The 15,928-nt window shown below is 36.6% G+C and overlaps 1 protein-coding gene across 3 annotated transcripts in view; it reads right to left on the reverse strand.

The window, feature by feature from the left end:
* CTNNA3 (catenin alpha 3) overlaps positions 1-15,928 on the reverse strand; it is a 1,840,263-nt gene that overhangs the window by 44,777 nt on the left and 1,779,558 nt on the right. For all 3 annotated transcript variants that reach the window (XM_082714750.1, XM_082714748.1, XM_082714749.1), the window contains exon 17: positions 10,682-10,816. In XM_082714750.1, coding sequence (XP_082570876.1) covers positions 10,682-10,816 — 135 coding nt within the window. The remainder of the gene's footprint in view (positions 1-10,681; positions 10,817-15,928) is intronic.

Here is a 15,928-nt window from a genome sequence, read left to right on the forward strand (position 1 = left end):
CCCCTTCATCTCCCTCTTTTTTTTTTTTTTTTTTTTTTAATTTTCCTTTTAGAAGCCAGGCATTGAAAAATTAGGACATTTAAAAGCAAACACATATACAGGAAAATTTAGAAAGTCACTGAATATACCCAGTGGAAGACACAGGCTCAAAAAAGACCTGAGAAGACTTTTTTAGTTTTCTCTTCAGGCTGATCCTTGGCACAAGGATAGCCTATAATAATTCAAACATAAAACAACCCCCCCACACACACACAAAACAAACAAATAACAACAACAACAACAAAACCAAGCAAACAAACAAGCTAGCAAATTTTCAGGAAGAAGGAGAATCTGATTTCAAGAGTTACCAGTTTATGAGATTCAAATGACCGGTTTTCAACAAAAAAGTGTATACCATACAAAGAAAAAAAATATGTTCCATTCAAAGAAAATATATACACAGATATAGATATGTAGAATATATATATATAGATAGATAGGTAGATAGAAATATCAATAGAAATTATCCCTGGGAAAGGCATAATGGCATATCTACTAGACAACAATTTTAAAAAACTGTATTAAAGATGCTCAAAAAACTAAAGGAAAATATGAAGAGAGTCAAGAAAATAAAATATGAACAAATTGTAAATATCAATAAAGAGAAAACCTAAAAAAAATCAAAAAGAAAGTCTGGGGTTGAAAAGTACAAAAACAAAAAGGAATAATTCACTAAAAAGATTAAAATTCCAATTTGAGCAGGCAGAAGAAAGAATCAGTAGACTTGAAGATAAGACAGAAAAAGGAGTAAGTCTGAGGAATAGGTAGAAAAATTACTGAAGAAAAATGAACAGAGCCTGAAGCACTTGGGGCATATCATCAAACCCACCAACACATCCATTGTGAGAGTCCACAAAAAGAGAGGCAAAGGGGCAGGAAGAATATTTGAAGAAATAATGGCTGAAAACTTCCTAAATTTAATGAAAACCCTGACATTAATATCCAAAAAACTTAATAAACTCCATGTAGGATGAACTAAAAAGGACTCAAATGAAGACACATCATAATCAAACTGTTGAAAGCCAAAGACAAAAAGAATTTTGAAGTCAACAAGAGGGAAGCAACTTGTCACTTAAAAGGGATCCTCAATCAGTAATCAGTAGCTTTCTCTTCAGAAATTGTGAAGGCCAGAGGATAGTGAGATGATATATTCAAGGTGTAAAAGCAAAACTATCCATCAAGAACACTATACCCAGTGAAACTGTCCTTCAGAAGTGAATGAGAAATTAAGATTTCCAGTTAAACGAAACCTGAGAGAGTTAATTACCACTAGACCTGCCATGAAATAAATGCTAAAGGAGTCCTATGGGGTATAATGAGAAGACACTAGACAGTAACTCAAAATTGTAGGAAGAAATAAAGATATGAGTAAAGGCAAATACAGATAATTATAAAATCTAGTATTATTGTAACAGTGGTATGCAACTCCCTATTTTGTTTCTACATGACTTAAGAAGCTAATACATTAAAAAAATTATTAATCTAAGAAACAATGATTAATTGAATTTTGCTTTTAACTCCACATTTTATATTCTACATAATTTTAAATACTAATATATTAAAACTTTTATTTATTTATGTTTTTTGGACACACAGTGTATGAAGACATATTTTTGTGACCTTGACAACTAAAAGAGGTGGAGGATAGAGCTGTTAAAGAAAAAGAATTTTTGTATGTTATTGAAGTTAAGCTAGCATAAATTTAAGTTAGAATGTTATAACTTTAAGATGATAAATGTACTCCCCATGGTAATCACAAAGAAAATAGCTAAAGAATATACACAAGAGAAAATGAGAAAGAGAAGTGCACATTCACTATAAAGAATACAATCATCAATTATGAAAGAAAACATGGAACTCATTTAATCCCAAACCTTAGTTTTATAAATAGATGAAAAAACAGATTCAAAAAAATTGATGCCTACATTATATCATGGGTCTTCTAATGTGGACTCTGGTAGTTTTCCTACTACCTCATGTTAATTTCTCATCTTAAAGCTAAAGGCTGTGTTCTAGTCAGGCTTTCTTAACAATCTGGGTTTGTGGGACCCCTCAGTGGCTCAGTAGGTTAAGCATCTGCTTTCAGTTCTGGTCACGATCTCAGGGTCCTGGGATGGAGCTCCTCCTCAGGGTTCCCTGTCACTGGAGAGTCTGCTTCTCTTTTCCTCTGCCTCTCCCTTCCTTGTGTTCTTTCTCACTAGCTCTCTCAAGTAAATTAATAAAATCTTAAAATAAAAATAAATAAAAAAGAACCTGGGATCACTAAATCACCAATATTATCAGTTACTACTGCTTTCTGGTCAATGTTTTCCTGTATCTTTCTATTAGAACCATTCCTTACGTCTTGACATCTGTAGCAACAATCCTGGCTCAGTGTACCAATACTACCTCCTGAGATTTTGCTGTTAAATTCCCTAGAAGTCCATGGGGCTTACTTTCAGTAGTAATAAAGAACATGAGAGTTAGATTCTGGTCCTGGCTTTGCCATTAGATATCTTAGGGCAAGTCATTGAAAGTCCCTGACCTAATGGAGCGATTCGGTGAATCAGTCCATTATGCATCTGACTCTTAATTTCAGCTCAGGTCATGATATCAGGGTCCTGAGACTGAACTCTATGACAGGCTCCATGTCCAGTGGGAAGTCTGCTTCAGGATTTCTCTCCCTCTCCCTCTCCCTCTGCCCCTACCCCACCTCTTGCATTCACTTTCCCAGTTGGGGGTCGGGGGTAGTTGGTGGGAAGAAGAAAAAGAAGAAAAAAAAAGAAAAGAAAAGAAAAGAAAAGTCCCTGGCCTATTTGTTTATAAAATTACTTTGAGTTAGATCGTTATAACACAAATAGATTATTTTCAAGTTCCCTGCACTGGCTATTACACCTTGGAAATAATCTATCCATGTTACAATTTTCTCAAGAAAATCTAATCCATTGTGACATCAGATTACCTAGACACCAAGAGAGTTTCTTAGTCTACTTCACTACAATGCAATATAAAAGAAAACAATATCTCTATGCTAATGCTTGTTTTTAAAATATATTCTTTGAACTATTAAGGTTTATTGTTCCACTTGCCTCCTACCTAGCATTAATAAAACAAGCAAACAAAAAACACTTCAGAGAAGAAATTTATTGGCAAAGCATCTTCTTTCTCCTTTTTACTTTTTCTCATTCTTCTCTCTATTCTTCTCCCCTTCTTCTTCATTTCTTGCATCTCTCCCCATTCCATAATATGTCTCCCAGTCCTTTTTTAAAATCTCTAAAATACTTCAGTTAATTTTCCAAATCTTCTTTTACTTTTCCCAATTTTCTTGATGACTACCAATGATTGCAGTAGGTTGAGAAAGCTCATTAACTAATTCCCTTAATGTCTTAACGTGGCAAGCACATTAACCTACTAAGTCATTCTGTATATACTCAATTGCCTGAGTTCTGTAGGCCCTGGTGGCTCTTTTGGTCAATAGCTGTATTGTTGCTTTTCTCTATCATTCCTAATTGAATGCACACTGCCCCTTGATTTCTGCTACAGCTGAATTGCAGTCGCTTGGCAAATTCTCAATCTTGCTGATCTTTCCCCTCAGACTGATTAGTTTTATTTATTTATCCAATTTTTAAAATTGTGGCTTTGGCACACCTGCCTCAGGGTAAGAGAGCACAATTAAACACATTAAAGGAAACACACAAAATGTGGCCATTACATAATTAATCAGTTTTAAGTAGCATACAAAAATTGTTGGCCTAAAAGCATAACATTTGGGGAAAGGGTAGTTTTAAGAATTTAAAACCATTTTAATTTTTTATTTTTTTCTCCTAAATTTTATTTTCAATAGATACAGTCTAGAATATAAAAATATATATTTCTTTATGGTGAGACTCCTTTCATAAAATACAATAACTTCCCTACCTGCTACCATGCATAAGGACACAAGAGGAACAACTGATAGAAAATTTATGGAGCTGCCCTTAAGTAACCCAGGTACATTTTAATCTTCTTAGAGTTATATGTTTACTCTATCACTAAATTAGTACATTAATACGTCAGGGTGGCTATGGAAACTAATCAGCAACAGCACATTTAATTATATAGTTTTGTTATGATTTGCTATCATTTTTTAAATTAAATGTTTATATACTCCCTTTTCTTTGAGAGAGGATAGCCATTGAAGGCCAAGTTGGTTTCATTTTCTTGTGACTGAAAGATAAACTGAAGCTGACTCAGGCTCCATGATCCAGGCAATGCTCTGGAGCTCAGCTCTGGTGAGCTAGCATACACTATCTCTGATTACTGTATCAAATCACTACTGTTAATTTATTTTCTCTTCCAAGCAATATTGAAAAGTATTTAAAGATATGAACATCTTTACTTTTTTCTTTTGTTAAAGTAAAACTGTGGATAGAGCACTCAAATCAGTTTTAACAGAAAACTATTCCCATTTTATCAAAATATGGGATCCATCAACAGGAAGGTCTTTCTATCCCTCTATATCTAAATGTGTTTATATCTGCACTAATCTTTATCCTTCAGGTCTATCCCTCTGTATCTAAATGTGTTTATATCTGCACTAATCTTTATCCTTCAGGAGAAGAGTTCTTTCTTTCTTTCTTTCTTTCTTTTTAATTTCTTTTTTTTTTTCTTAAGATTTTATTTATTTATTTGACAGAGAGAGAGATCATAAGTAGATAGAGAGACAGGCAGAGAGAGAGGGGGAAGCAGGATCCCTGCTGAGCAGAGAGCTTAACATGGGGCTTGATCCCAGGACCCTGGGTTCATGACCTGAGCTGAAGGCAGAGGCATTAACCCACTGAGCCACCCAGGTGCCCCGAGTTCTTTCTTTCCAAATCTAATCTTTCTTCCTATTTTCCTAATTTCATTCCCTCTTCCCTGTTTAAGATTTTATTCTATCCACCATGGTCTTAATTTTTTTATAGATCTGTTCTTTCTGGCTTTCTTAGTCTTTACCTAAACATTTACTCAATTACTTCCATTTTAAAAAGTACATAAATAAAAATGTAAGCCAGAAGATGTAGGAGGAGGATGAGAAAGAAGGAGGAGAAGGTGGAGGAGAAAGAAGGAGGAGAAAGAGGAGGAGGAGGAGGGGGAGGGGAAGGGGGAAGAGGAGAGGGGGAGGGGGAGGAGGAGGAGGGAGAGCAGGAGAGGGGGAGGATGGGAGAAGGGGAGGAGTGAAGAGGGTGAGTGGGAAGAAGGAGATTCCAGTAATCCCATCTGCCCCTCAAGTCTCTCTCTTTCTTTCAGCCTCCCACCTTCCCTCCCTTCTTCCCCCCAGGTCTCTCTCTCTCTTCCTGCTTCCTTTCAACTACAGACTGCTGGAAAATTTATTCTTTCCTTTTTTTTTTTTTTTTTCTGTCACTGCATACTCAGTATTTGTCCCACTATGACCTAATTTTTGTCTTTACCATGTTACTGATACTGTTTTGGAAAAGATATAAAGACACTTTATCAGTTCAAAATCCAATATACATATTAAGGCTAAGTCAACCTGAATTCTCTGCATTATTTATGATCTTTGGATACTATACCCTCAATCATTCGACAATACTCAAGGATCTTATGGTCTAGAGGAGAATATATATCAAATGGCAGATAATTATAATGAATGTGAGTACTACTGTGATTTTTATAAATGTAGAAGCAAATCATAGAAACTGATAGTTGCTACCCAATATCCACTCTCCAATATCCACTCCAATATCTACTCTCCCTTTACAAAGAAAGAAACTGATTTAATTGGGTGAAATCAATGTGCTCAGATTAAAACACCTACAAACAGACAACTTTTATATCTGCAGCATTTCTTGCAGTTACATAGAGACAGATGATTAAATTCTGGCCAATAATATGTAAGTGAAAATATCTGAAGCGAACTTTAAAAATATAAGGAATGTTCACTTCTGCAATTCTTCATTCTTACTGTCTGGAATATAAAAGCCACAGCTAGAGCTATAATAGCCATAGTTTGACCTTGATAAGAATGAAAGTCAGAAGCCAAGAATAATAAAGCAGGAAGACTAAAGTGACGGATTCTCCGATAACTCTGCAAAGCTTCCATAACAGTCCTGGATTGCCCATTCTCAGACAGTTTTTATGGAGAGAGTAAACCCTGTTTGTTGTTTTTTTTTAAACTGCCACAGTCAAGTCTCTGTATTTGACAGAAGCACATTAAAATCACTGTGTGTAAGAAAAAGAGGAAGGGAAGAAGGAAGGAAGGGAGGGAGGGAGGGAGGAAGAAGGAAAGAAAGATTGATTCCGGGCCCCTGTCTCAGTTATTTTTTTTTTTTCTTATTCAACATACTTTTATTGGATTGGTTCCATCTATTTTGTTTGCATACCTCTCTCCTGAGTTCCAGAAATCTATACACAGCTTCTCCCAGAACTTTTTCTTTGAATGACACTTAGTCACGAAACTCAACAGGTAAAATCCAAATGAGTATATTTCTTTTCCTTTCTTTCTCTCTTTTCCTTTCCCCCCACCAAAACTAGTTTTATTAGTGCAATGACACAGAGAAAGCACAATACCATTTGACATGACATCATTTTATAGATGAGCACCAGTGTAAAGTTAGATAGCTTCCCCAATAATTCTTATTACCAATAGCTGCTTAATCTCATCCTAAAGTAAAGCATTCTTTCCACAACATGCTGAATGCTCACTGGGCCTTATCATAGAAGGCTTTTCTAAATGGACCTCCTTCTTCTGGGGGGAAAGACATTTCATCTGAAAACCTACAAAGCAGTCTGTGCTTTTCTGACAGTAACCCATACACTGGTCTCAATCTCTCCAGCAGTCAGGGCACCAGATCTCCTGACCAGCCATGCACAGACCACCCCAGATATCTGTCCAACAGCGCATTCCTGGAAAGGGCCTGCACTCCAAAAAAAAAAAAAAAAAAACCCACAGGACCCAGGGAGGGGAACTGCTCCAGGATGGAGAGCCTAAAAGAAATGGAAACTAAAGTCTTCATCAGGAGTGCCCAGGGTGACCTTGGATCGGCCTGCAGACCCTTTGGCTCTTCTTTCCTGGTGGCCGAGTGACAGGCTGCTCCTGTACTATGCAGGCTGCAGCCCTGAGAACCCATAGGTTTTGCGCCCCGTCGGCTTCTGTCTGATCCCTGCAGTCCCCAAACAAGGAGCAGCACATCAGCTACCTCCTCCTGGCATAGGGGTGCTTTCATTGGGAAGGAGGGATTGCCCCAACAGCCTATACTTTCTGTTTCAGACTGGGTCTCAGCATTTCGAGGCCCAACTCCAGCTGCCCCACGCATCACACCAATTCTGGGGCCAACTGGTCCACCTGAGCCTCTGCGCTTAGAAGGGCATCCTCCAAAGCCCCGCTTTTCAGAGGACTTCCGACGGCATTGGTCGCTGAAGCTTTGTTCCGGGTTTTCTTCTTTTGCTTCTTAGGGGCAGTGTGGCTTTTATTCTCTTTGGCTATTTTTAAAAAATCATTCCTAAATACTCCTCTGTCCTCCAGTCCCTTGTCTTTCCATCTATCACCGCCCTATCAAAAGGAGTCAATTTCCAAATACCTAGATCTGTTTACGTCCATCTCGAATTTAAAATTTTTCAATTACTCTCAGTCGCCTGCAGGGTAAAGTTAAAATGTTATAAATGACGCTTTCTGAACAGCCCCTCTTTCCTTAGCAGCTTCTCTTCTCTCCCCCCACCCCAATCCACACACCAGCAGTACCAAGAACAATTACTTCCAATCACATCTGACTGCTTGCTATATCCATGGAATGCCTTTCCCTATTTATATATTTTTATTTCAGTTGTGCCATCCACCTTGAATCCTTGTCCTCTCCTTCTCCAAGAGTAGACATTTGTTTTTTATTTATTCATCAAGGCTTAGATTACAGCCAAGTCAGTCATAGAGCTTTCTCTCGCCCACCTGCTATGTCAGGGCAGTTAATTATCCTCTCACCTCTTACTAAGTTTTTGTGCATACTGGTATGACACAGTCGATCACATGGTTTTAGAGTCATTTGTGTATATTCGGGTATAGTTTATGTATTAATTTTACATGTACTTGATCATCCTAAAGGAAGCATCATGTATGCGCTTCAGCATCCCCCAGATGTTCTCTAACACCTGACACACAGATGCTCAAATCATAGTTGGGGTTTTGGACTAGTTAACTACACTTCGGTTTCCTTCTAAATAAAACACGCTACTTCAGATAAGTGCTTGCAGACAGATGTAAGAATGACTAGAAAATAATTTTAATTGAATGCTCTGTTATGAGAATGATCTTCAAATTCTTTTATGCTAGGAATTCATCTTCTTTTCCTAAGTCGTAACACCCCAGACCCTGAAAGCACTCTTCCTACTTCTTTTTAATCAAATATATTTTCTACGAGTAATGCTTCAGGAATCCGATTCTGGAATGCAAACTTCACTTAGTGAGCTTTGGATAATCTATAGTTTGGAATAACAAATTTTTGTAATTTTTAATGAGTTTCCTTGCTTTAGAATCATGCTTGTAATTTTTCAAAAGACCTCAGAGAAGAGGGATGACTTAGATTAGAGCTTCTTCTCAATTTAAAAAGGAAAGATGACAAGACAAGAACGCAGGGTCACTGAGAGATTAAAGCAAGTGTTCTTTGGCACATGTAAATAAATGTATTTAAAAAGCTTTTCAAGATCTACCTGCAAGCAGATGGCTGTAAGGTATATAAAAGGAAGCATTAGATATTCGCTTTATTCAGATTTATCTTTTCTAAAGGGAAATTGTGGGGAAAATGATGACAAAATAGTTTTGGATTTGCAATGTTATTCCTTATTTTATATAATGACTCAGCTTTTAAATTGTAAATCATGGCTTATAAACTTGTGCTTAATCTATCTGAAAATATGGGTAAATTCGTGAATTTGAATCATCATACCAAACAGGAAATACAAATTTGTACATCTGGAGGAAATTATATTTTGGAAGAACAATTAACAGTAGCATATTTTAACAGTATATTTTTTGTGAAAGTTTATCTTCAACAACTTGCAAAAATAGTAAATAATAGGAAAATAAAATTCATATGAATTTGGGCTTTAGAATGATGGTGGATGTGTGACTGCATGAAATAGACAAATGTAAACAGAAGATAGATTTAGGTTTATAAATAAATAATCTTTTACACATTTTAAAGGAGTATAATGTTGAATGAGAAAAGGAAGACAATGTCTAATAATTCAAAGTAAAGATACACTATTTCAAAGTGTGTATATATGTATATACATGTTGTGTGCATATATGCACTTATATGCAAGTATGTATTTATATACCCACACAGATTTCTGTGTATATGGCTTGGGACTGCTTAAAATGCATTTTTTGAAAAGTGCCAGGGCACCGATATTGCACAGGTTGTGTTGGTTTGTGTTTCCTGTTTTTTCAAGATTGTAATGTCAAGGAAACAAAATATTTTTATCTCTAATACTTATTAGACATCATTTCCACATTATTTACTTTTGATCAGTGCTCTTCAGTTTCATCATAGATTCAAGGTTGTCCACATGAATAACAAAGACATAAGCCTCTGAAGGTTAAGCCCGTTCTGAAATGTACTAGTGTGACCTTGGGGAAGTTTTCAACTTTTCTGAATGTCGTTTTTTTCCCCCAGTGTTAGTGAAAATAAAACAAGCAGATCAACAATCTCTCTGGCATGTTATTGTGAGGATCAAATGAAATAAAATATAGGCAAGAGCTAGATTGTCAATAGAATTAGTTCCCTACCTTCTACTCTCGATGGTAACCTTTTGCTTTTGTTTTTGCAATTACATTCTTTTAAAGCACGTTAGTTCACTGAGGGAAAAGTCGAATGTCAGGCTATAGAAGTCCTAGAAATTACAAATTTATAAGTATGCTGTTATCATTTGTCCTCATGAATATAAGTTCCTAGAATGTTCATGATGTTTCACTTTAACTTAAATTTATAATCTCGGTCAAGGACCTTCTCAAAGTCACTGATAACTGAATCCATTATAGATATCAAATATTATTTTATTACCATGTTTGCTCTAGAGGAATGATCTACTGTTATTAAAAGATGAGTAGAAAAGTTAGACATTATTTCTACCATGATCATTTTATAGTGGTTTGAAACTCAGGGTCACCGAAGAATTGATGAAAATTTTTCCAGACCACCTATGTACTCCACTTCTACAATTACATACAGAAATAACACTTTTCAAGGCCTGAATTTCTATGTTATAGAAAAGGATGATGGGAAAATGAATATAAATTACTAGTAATGAAGCCATTTTCTTCATTGATTTGCAAAGATTTGTAAATCCATAGGCATATATTTCATAAAAATTATAAAATTCAATTCAGAGATCCATCTGCCCCCTTTTTGAAGTCAGAAAACCATGTTCTAAATTAATATCTATTTCTTATCCAAGTGGCCTACAAATCCTGATTCATTCTAAAATCTGTGGAGTAAAGACAAGTTGTACTGACATAACATTTCTTTAGATTGAATCTTTGCTAATTTAATTTCATGCAATTTAATACACTCCAACTCAGTTTATTCTAACCTACATAGACCTAAAAGATTTGGTGAGGTAAGGAGGGGTGTCACTGCTTTGTTCCAAAAATCCTTTACATGTGATGGTGTAAATGGCAGGCAGTACTCACAGCAGACATGATGAGCTCTCCTCCCAGATTCTGGATCTCAGCTTTAACTTGACTGCAGATTTTCAGTTGGTGAGAGTAAAACTTAATCTGTTCCAGATAGGCCAACAAATCTTGTTTGCATGATGGATCTGGACACTAAATGGGCATAAAAGATAAAAGTGGAAGTAACAGTAGTAAGTATATCAAAGTGCTTTAATACAACATTGGAGGTACATTATAAGGGAGCAACTTTATTGTCATGGAGCCCCATTTCTCAGCCCAGTCCCAGATAGATTCTGATATATTTCCAACATTAGAAGATTTTATTCATGCCTCAACCTTAATGACTTCAGCACAGATGATAGAAATAGTCAAGGAATTTTCAGACAGGAAAAGTTACATAAAATAATTGCCTTAAATTTATGAAAAGGTTAGAAGTTTTCAGACTGTATTTTTAGGTGAATCTAAATAAATATTTGAAAGGCAATTATTTCCTTCACTTAAAGTTGCTATTAGAATACTTCTTCGGGGGCACCTGGTGGCTCTGATGGTTGGGCATCTGCCTTTGGCTCAGGTCATGGTCTTCCTGTCCTAGGATCAAGCTCTGTGTAGCTGTGCTCAGTGGGGAGTCTGCTTGAGATTCTCTTCTTCTCCTTCTACCCTTCCTATTGCTCAACTGAGCTCTCTCTTTCTTAAATAAATAAGTGAATCTTAAAAAAGAAAAAAGAAGAAAAAAAAACTTTTTTTTTAACATGTTTTTTTATTTTTTTATTTTTTATAAACATATATTTTTATCCCCAGGGGTACAGGTCTGTGAATCACCAGGTTTACACACTTCACAGCACTCACCAAAGCACATACCCTCCCCAATGTCCATAATCCCACCCCCTTCTCCCAAACCCCCTCCCCCCAGCAACCCTCAGTTTGTTTTGTGAGATTAAGAGTCACTTATGGTTTGTCTCCCTCCCAATCCCATCTTGTTTCATTTATTCTTCTCCTACCCACTTAAGCCTCCATGTTGCATCACCACTTCCTCATATCAGGGAGATCATATGATAGTTGTCTTTCTCTGCTTGACTTATTTCGCTAAGCATGATACGCTCTAGTTCCATCCATGTTGTTGCAAATGTCAAGATTTCATTTCTTTTGAAGGCTGCATAGTATTCCATTGTGTATATATACCACATCTTCTTGATCCATTCATCTGTTGATGGACATCTAGGTTCTTTCCATAGTTTGGCTATTGTGGACATTGCTGCTATAAACATTCGGGTGCACGTGCCCCTTTGGATCACTACATTTTTATCTTTAGGGTAAATACCCAATAGTGCAATTGCTGGGTCATAGGGCAGTTCTATTTTCAACATTTTGAGGAACCTCCATGCTGTTTTCCAGAGTGGCTGCACCAGCTTGCATTCCCACCAACAGTGTAGGAGGGTTCCCCTTTCTCCGCATCCTCGCCAGCATCTGTCATTTCCTGACTTGTTGATTTTAGCCATTCTGACTGGTGTGAGGTGATATCTCATTGTGGTTTTGATTTGTATTTCCCTGATGCCGAGTGATATGGAGCACTTTTTCATGTGTCTGTTGGCCATCTGGATGTCTTCTTTGCAGAAATGTCTGTTCATGTCCTCTGCCCATTTCTTGATTGGATTATTTGTTCTTTGGGTGTTGAGTTTGCTAAGTTCTTTATAGATTCTGGACACTAGTCCTTTATCTGATATGTCGTTTGCAAATATCATCTCCCATTCTGTCAGTTGTCTTTTGATTTTGTTAACTGTTTCCTTTGCTGTGCAAAAGCTTTTGATCTTGATGAAAACCCAATAGTTCATTTTTTCCCTTGCTTCCCTTGCCTTTTGCGTTGTTCCTAGGAAGATGTTGCTGCGGCAGAGGTCAAGAGGTTGCTGCCTGTGTTCTCCTCGAGTATTTTGATGGATTCCTTTCGCACATTGAGGTCCTTCATCCATTTTGAGTCTATTTTTGTGTGTGGTGTAAGGAAATGGTCCAATTTCATTTTTCTGCATGTGGCTGTCCAATTTTCCCAGCACCATTTATTGAAGAGGCTGTCTTTTTTCCATTGGACATTCTTTCCTGCATCAGGACTCAACCGGTATCAAAAGATTGGGATCATTCCCTGCATATTTTCAGACCACAATGCTCTAAAGCTAGAACTCAACCACAAAAGAAAGTTTGGAAAGAACCCAAATACATGGAGACTAAACAGTATCCTTCTAAAGAATGAATGGGTCAACCGGGAAATTAAAGAAGAATTGAAAAAAATCATGGAAACAAATGATAATGAAAATACAACGGTTCAAAATCTGTGGGACACAACAAAGGCAGTCCTGAGAGGAAAATATATAGTGGTACAAGCCTTTCTCAAGAAACAAGAAAGGTCTCAGGTACACAACCTAACCCTACACCTAAAGGAGCTGGAGAAAGAACAAGAAAGAAACCCTAAGCCCAGCAGGAGAAGAGAAATCATAAAGATCAGAGCAGAAATCAATGAAATAGAAACCAAAAAAACAATAGAACAAATCAACGAAACTAGGAGCTGGTTCTTTGAAAGAATTAATAAAATTGATAAACCCCTGGCCCGACTTATCAAAAAGAAAAGAGAAAGGACCCAAATAAATAAAATCATGAATGAAAGAGGAGAGATCACAACTAACACCAAAGAAATACAAACTATTATAAGAACATACTATGAGCAACTCTACGGCAATAAATTTGACAATCTGGAAGAAATGGAGGCATTCCTAGAAACATATAAACTACCACAACTGAACCAGGAAGAAATAGAAAGCCTGAACAGACCCATAACCAGTAAGGAGATTGAAACAGTCACTAAAAATCTCCAAACAAACAAAAGCCCAGGGCCAGATGGCTTCCCGGGGGAATTCTACCAAACATTTAAAGAAGAACTAATTCCTATTCTCCTGAAACTGTTCCAAAAAATAGAAATGGAAGGAAAACTTCCAAACTCATTTTATGAGGCCAGCATCACCTTGATCCCAAAACCAGACAAGGATCCCACCAAAAAAGAGAGCTATAGACCGATATCCTTGATGAACACAGATGCGAAAATATTCAACAAAATACTAGCCAATAGGATTCAACAGTACATTAAAAAGATTATTCACCACGACCAAGTGGGATTTATTCCAGGGCTGCAAGGTTGGTTCAACATCCGCAAATCAGTCAATGTGATACAACACATCAATAAAAGAAAGAACAAGAACCATATGATACTCTCAATAGATGCTGAAAAGCATTTGACAAAGTACAGCATCCCTTCCTGATCAAAACTCTTCAAAGTGTAGGGATAGAGGGCACATACCTCAATATCATCAAAGCCATCTATGAAAAGCCCACCGCAAATATCATTCTCAATGGAAAAAAAAAAACTTTTAAAAGAACACTGCTTGGGACTGTTAGGCAAATCAAGTGGTAGAACATGATAACACACATTGGTTATTATTTCCCAGTTTATTAAGATGAGATGTTGACCAGGACATCTGGTTAGCATTTTACTGCATAGATTTTTTTTTTTTTAAGTTTTTTTTAACCACTGGGACACTCACTACAGAAAAGCAGATGGCACGTCAGCCTAGGTGGTTTTCTTACATTAAACCAGCCTTCACTCTTCTAGCAAGATGCTTGGTACCAACACAGAATACATCATTTCACAATGAGAGTAGAAGCAAAAAAATATTTATTACCTTTCAGTCTGAATTTTAAGAGTGAATTAGCAAAATGAATAATTTTAACGATCTTTATTCCATAAGTTTCACAATTTGTGTGTGTGTGTGTGTGCCCGTACTGGAGTATAAACTTTATTTAAGGCACATTTAAAATGGCTTTGCAATTAAAGACAGCAGTTTAAATTCTGCTATGCTGGCAAAGTTTGTTAATAAAAAGTATTAGGTGTCATTGTGAATTTCTAGAACAGAAATTTCAAGCAATCAGAAATAGCAAAGGGCTCGAGTCCATGACCTTTCCCTTCCCTTAGCGTTCATTTCTCCGCTTCTACTCCAGCTCAGACGCTGTCTCATTTCATCATCCTCGGGATCATAGATGACCAAATGAGTCCATCTTTTTCTGCAGTTTTCATGTCTTCTTTTTCTATTCTTTCATCTTTCAACACGATGTGCCTCAGAACAAAAGCCCTCCCACACCTTTATAATCTCATCTCTCTTCCTGTTCATGACCCTGAGTTCTAAAATTTTTTCAGCATTGCCTCATTGACATTCTCAGATTTTGTTCTTGGACATCTTTTGATTCTCACCCTCTTCTTGCACCATAGTACACACTGTTATGGCTTCAAGTATCACAAAATGCAAATAACTAAATCTTTGTCACCCAGCCCTGTTTTCAGAAGATACACATGGATTTGCCCAGTCCATCATTTGTCTCATCACTTCATACTCCACACACACATTCTTCAACTATCTCATAACCCACTTTGCCTACTCTAAACCCATTTTCCCCCTCTATTAACCATCTCAGTGAGGAATGCTGTCTTTCTCTCTCCCATCTATTAAATTTGGCCAGTCATTAATTTGGGATGATTCAACTCCTTGAATCTCAGCACACTTGGAACATTTTTCCTCTTTGCTATGCCCAATCACTGCTGCTCATTAGCATACTCAGCTATAAAAAAAGAATGAGATTTTGCCATTTCCAACAACACGGATGGGCCTAAAGGGTATCACACTAAGTGGAATAAGTCTGACAGAGAAAGACAAATACCATATGATTTCACCTATATGTGCAGTTGAAAAACTAACCAAACAACCAAACAAACAAAAGCAGAAACTGTTCTGTAAATACAGAGATCAAACTGATATCTGCCAGAGGGAAAGGAGTAGGGAATGGACAAAATGAGTGAAGGGGAGTGGGAGATACAAGCTTCCAATGATGGCATAAGAGGAAAACAAAAGTACAAACATAGGGAATATAGTGAATGGTATTGTAATAGCATTGTATGGTGATGGTAGCTACACTTGTAGTGAGTACAGCATAACAAATTCAGTTCTCAAATCTCTAGGTTTACATCTGAAATTAACATAACACTGTGTATCAACTATACTTCAAAGAAGACACAAATAGATAATATATATTTAGTATCTATCCTTATTTAATTCCCGAGAAACTGCTATGCATTTATTTTTATAAGATTTATTAATCTGGAGGAGAAATCTAGCTATCAATATCTGCTCAAAATAAATTTCAGGTAGATAATAGCATCAAAATACAAATATTGTT

This window comes from Mustela nivalis (genome assembly GCF_964662115.1).
Source record: "Mustela nivalis genome assembly, chromosome: 2".
NCBI classification, from domain to species: domain Eukaryota; kingdom Metazoa; phylum Chordata; class Mammalia; order Carnivora; family Mustelidae; genus Mustela; species Mustela nivalis.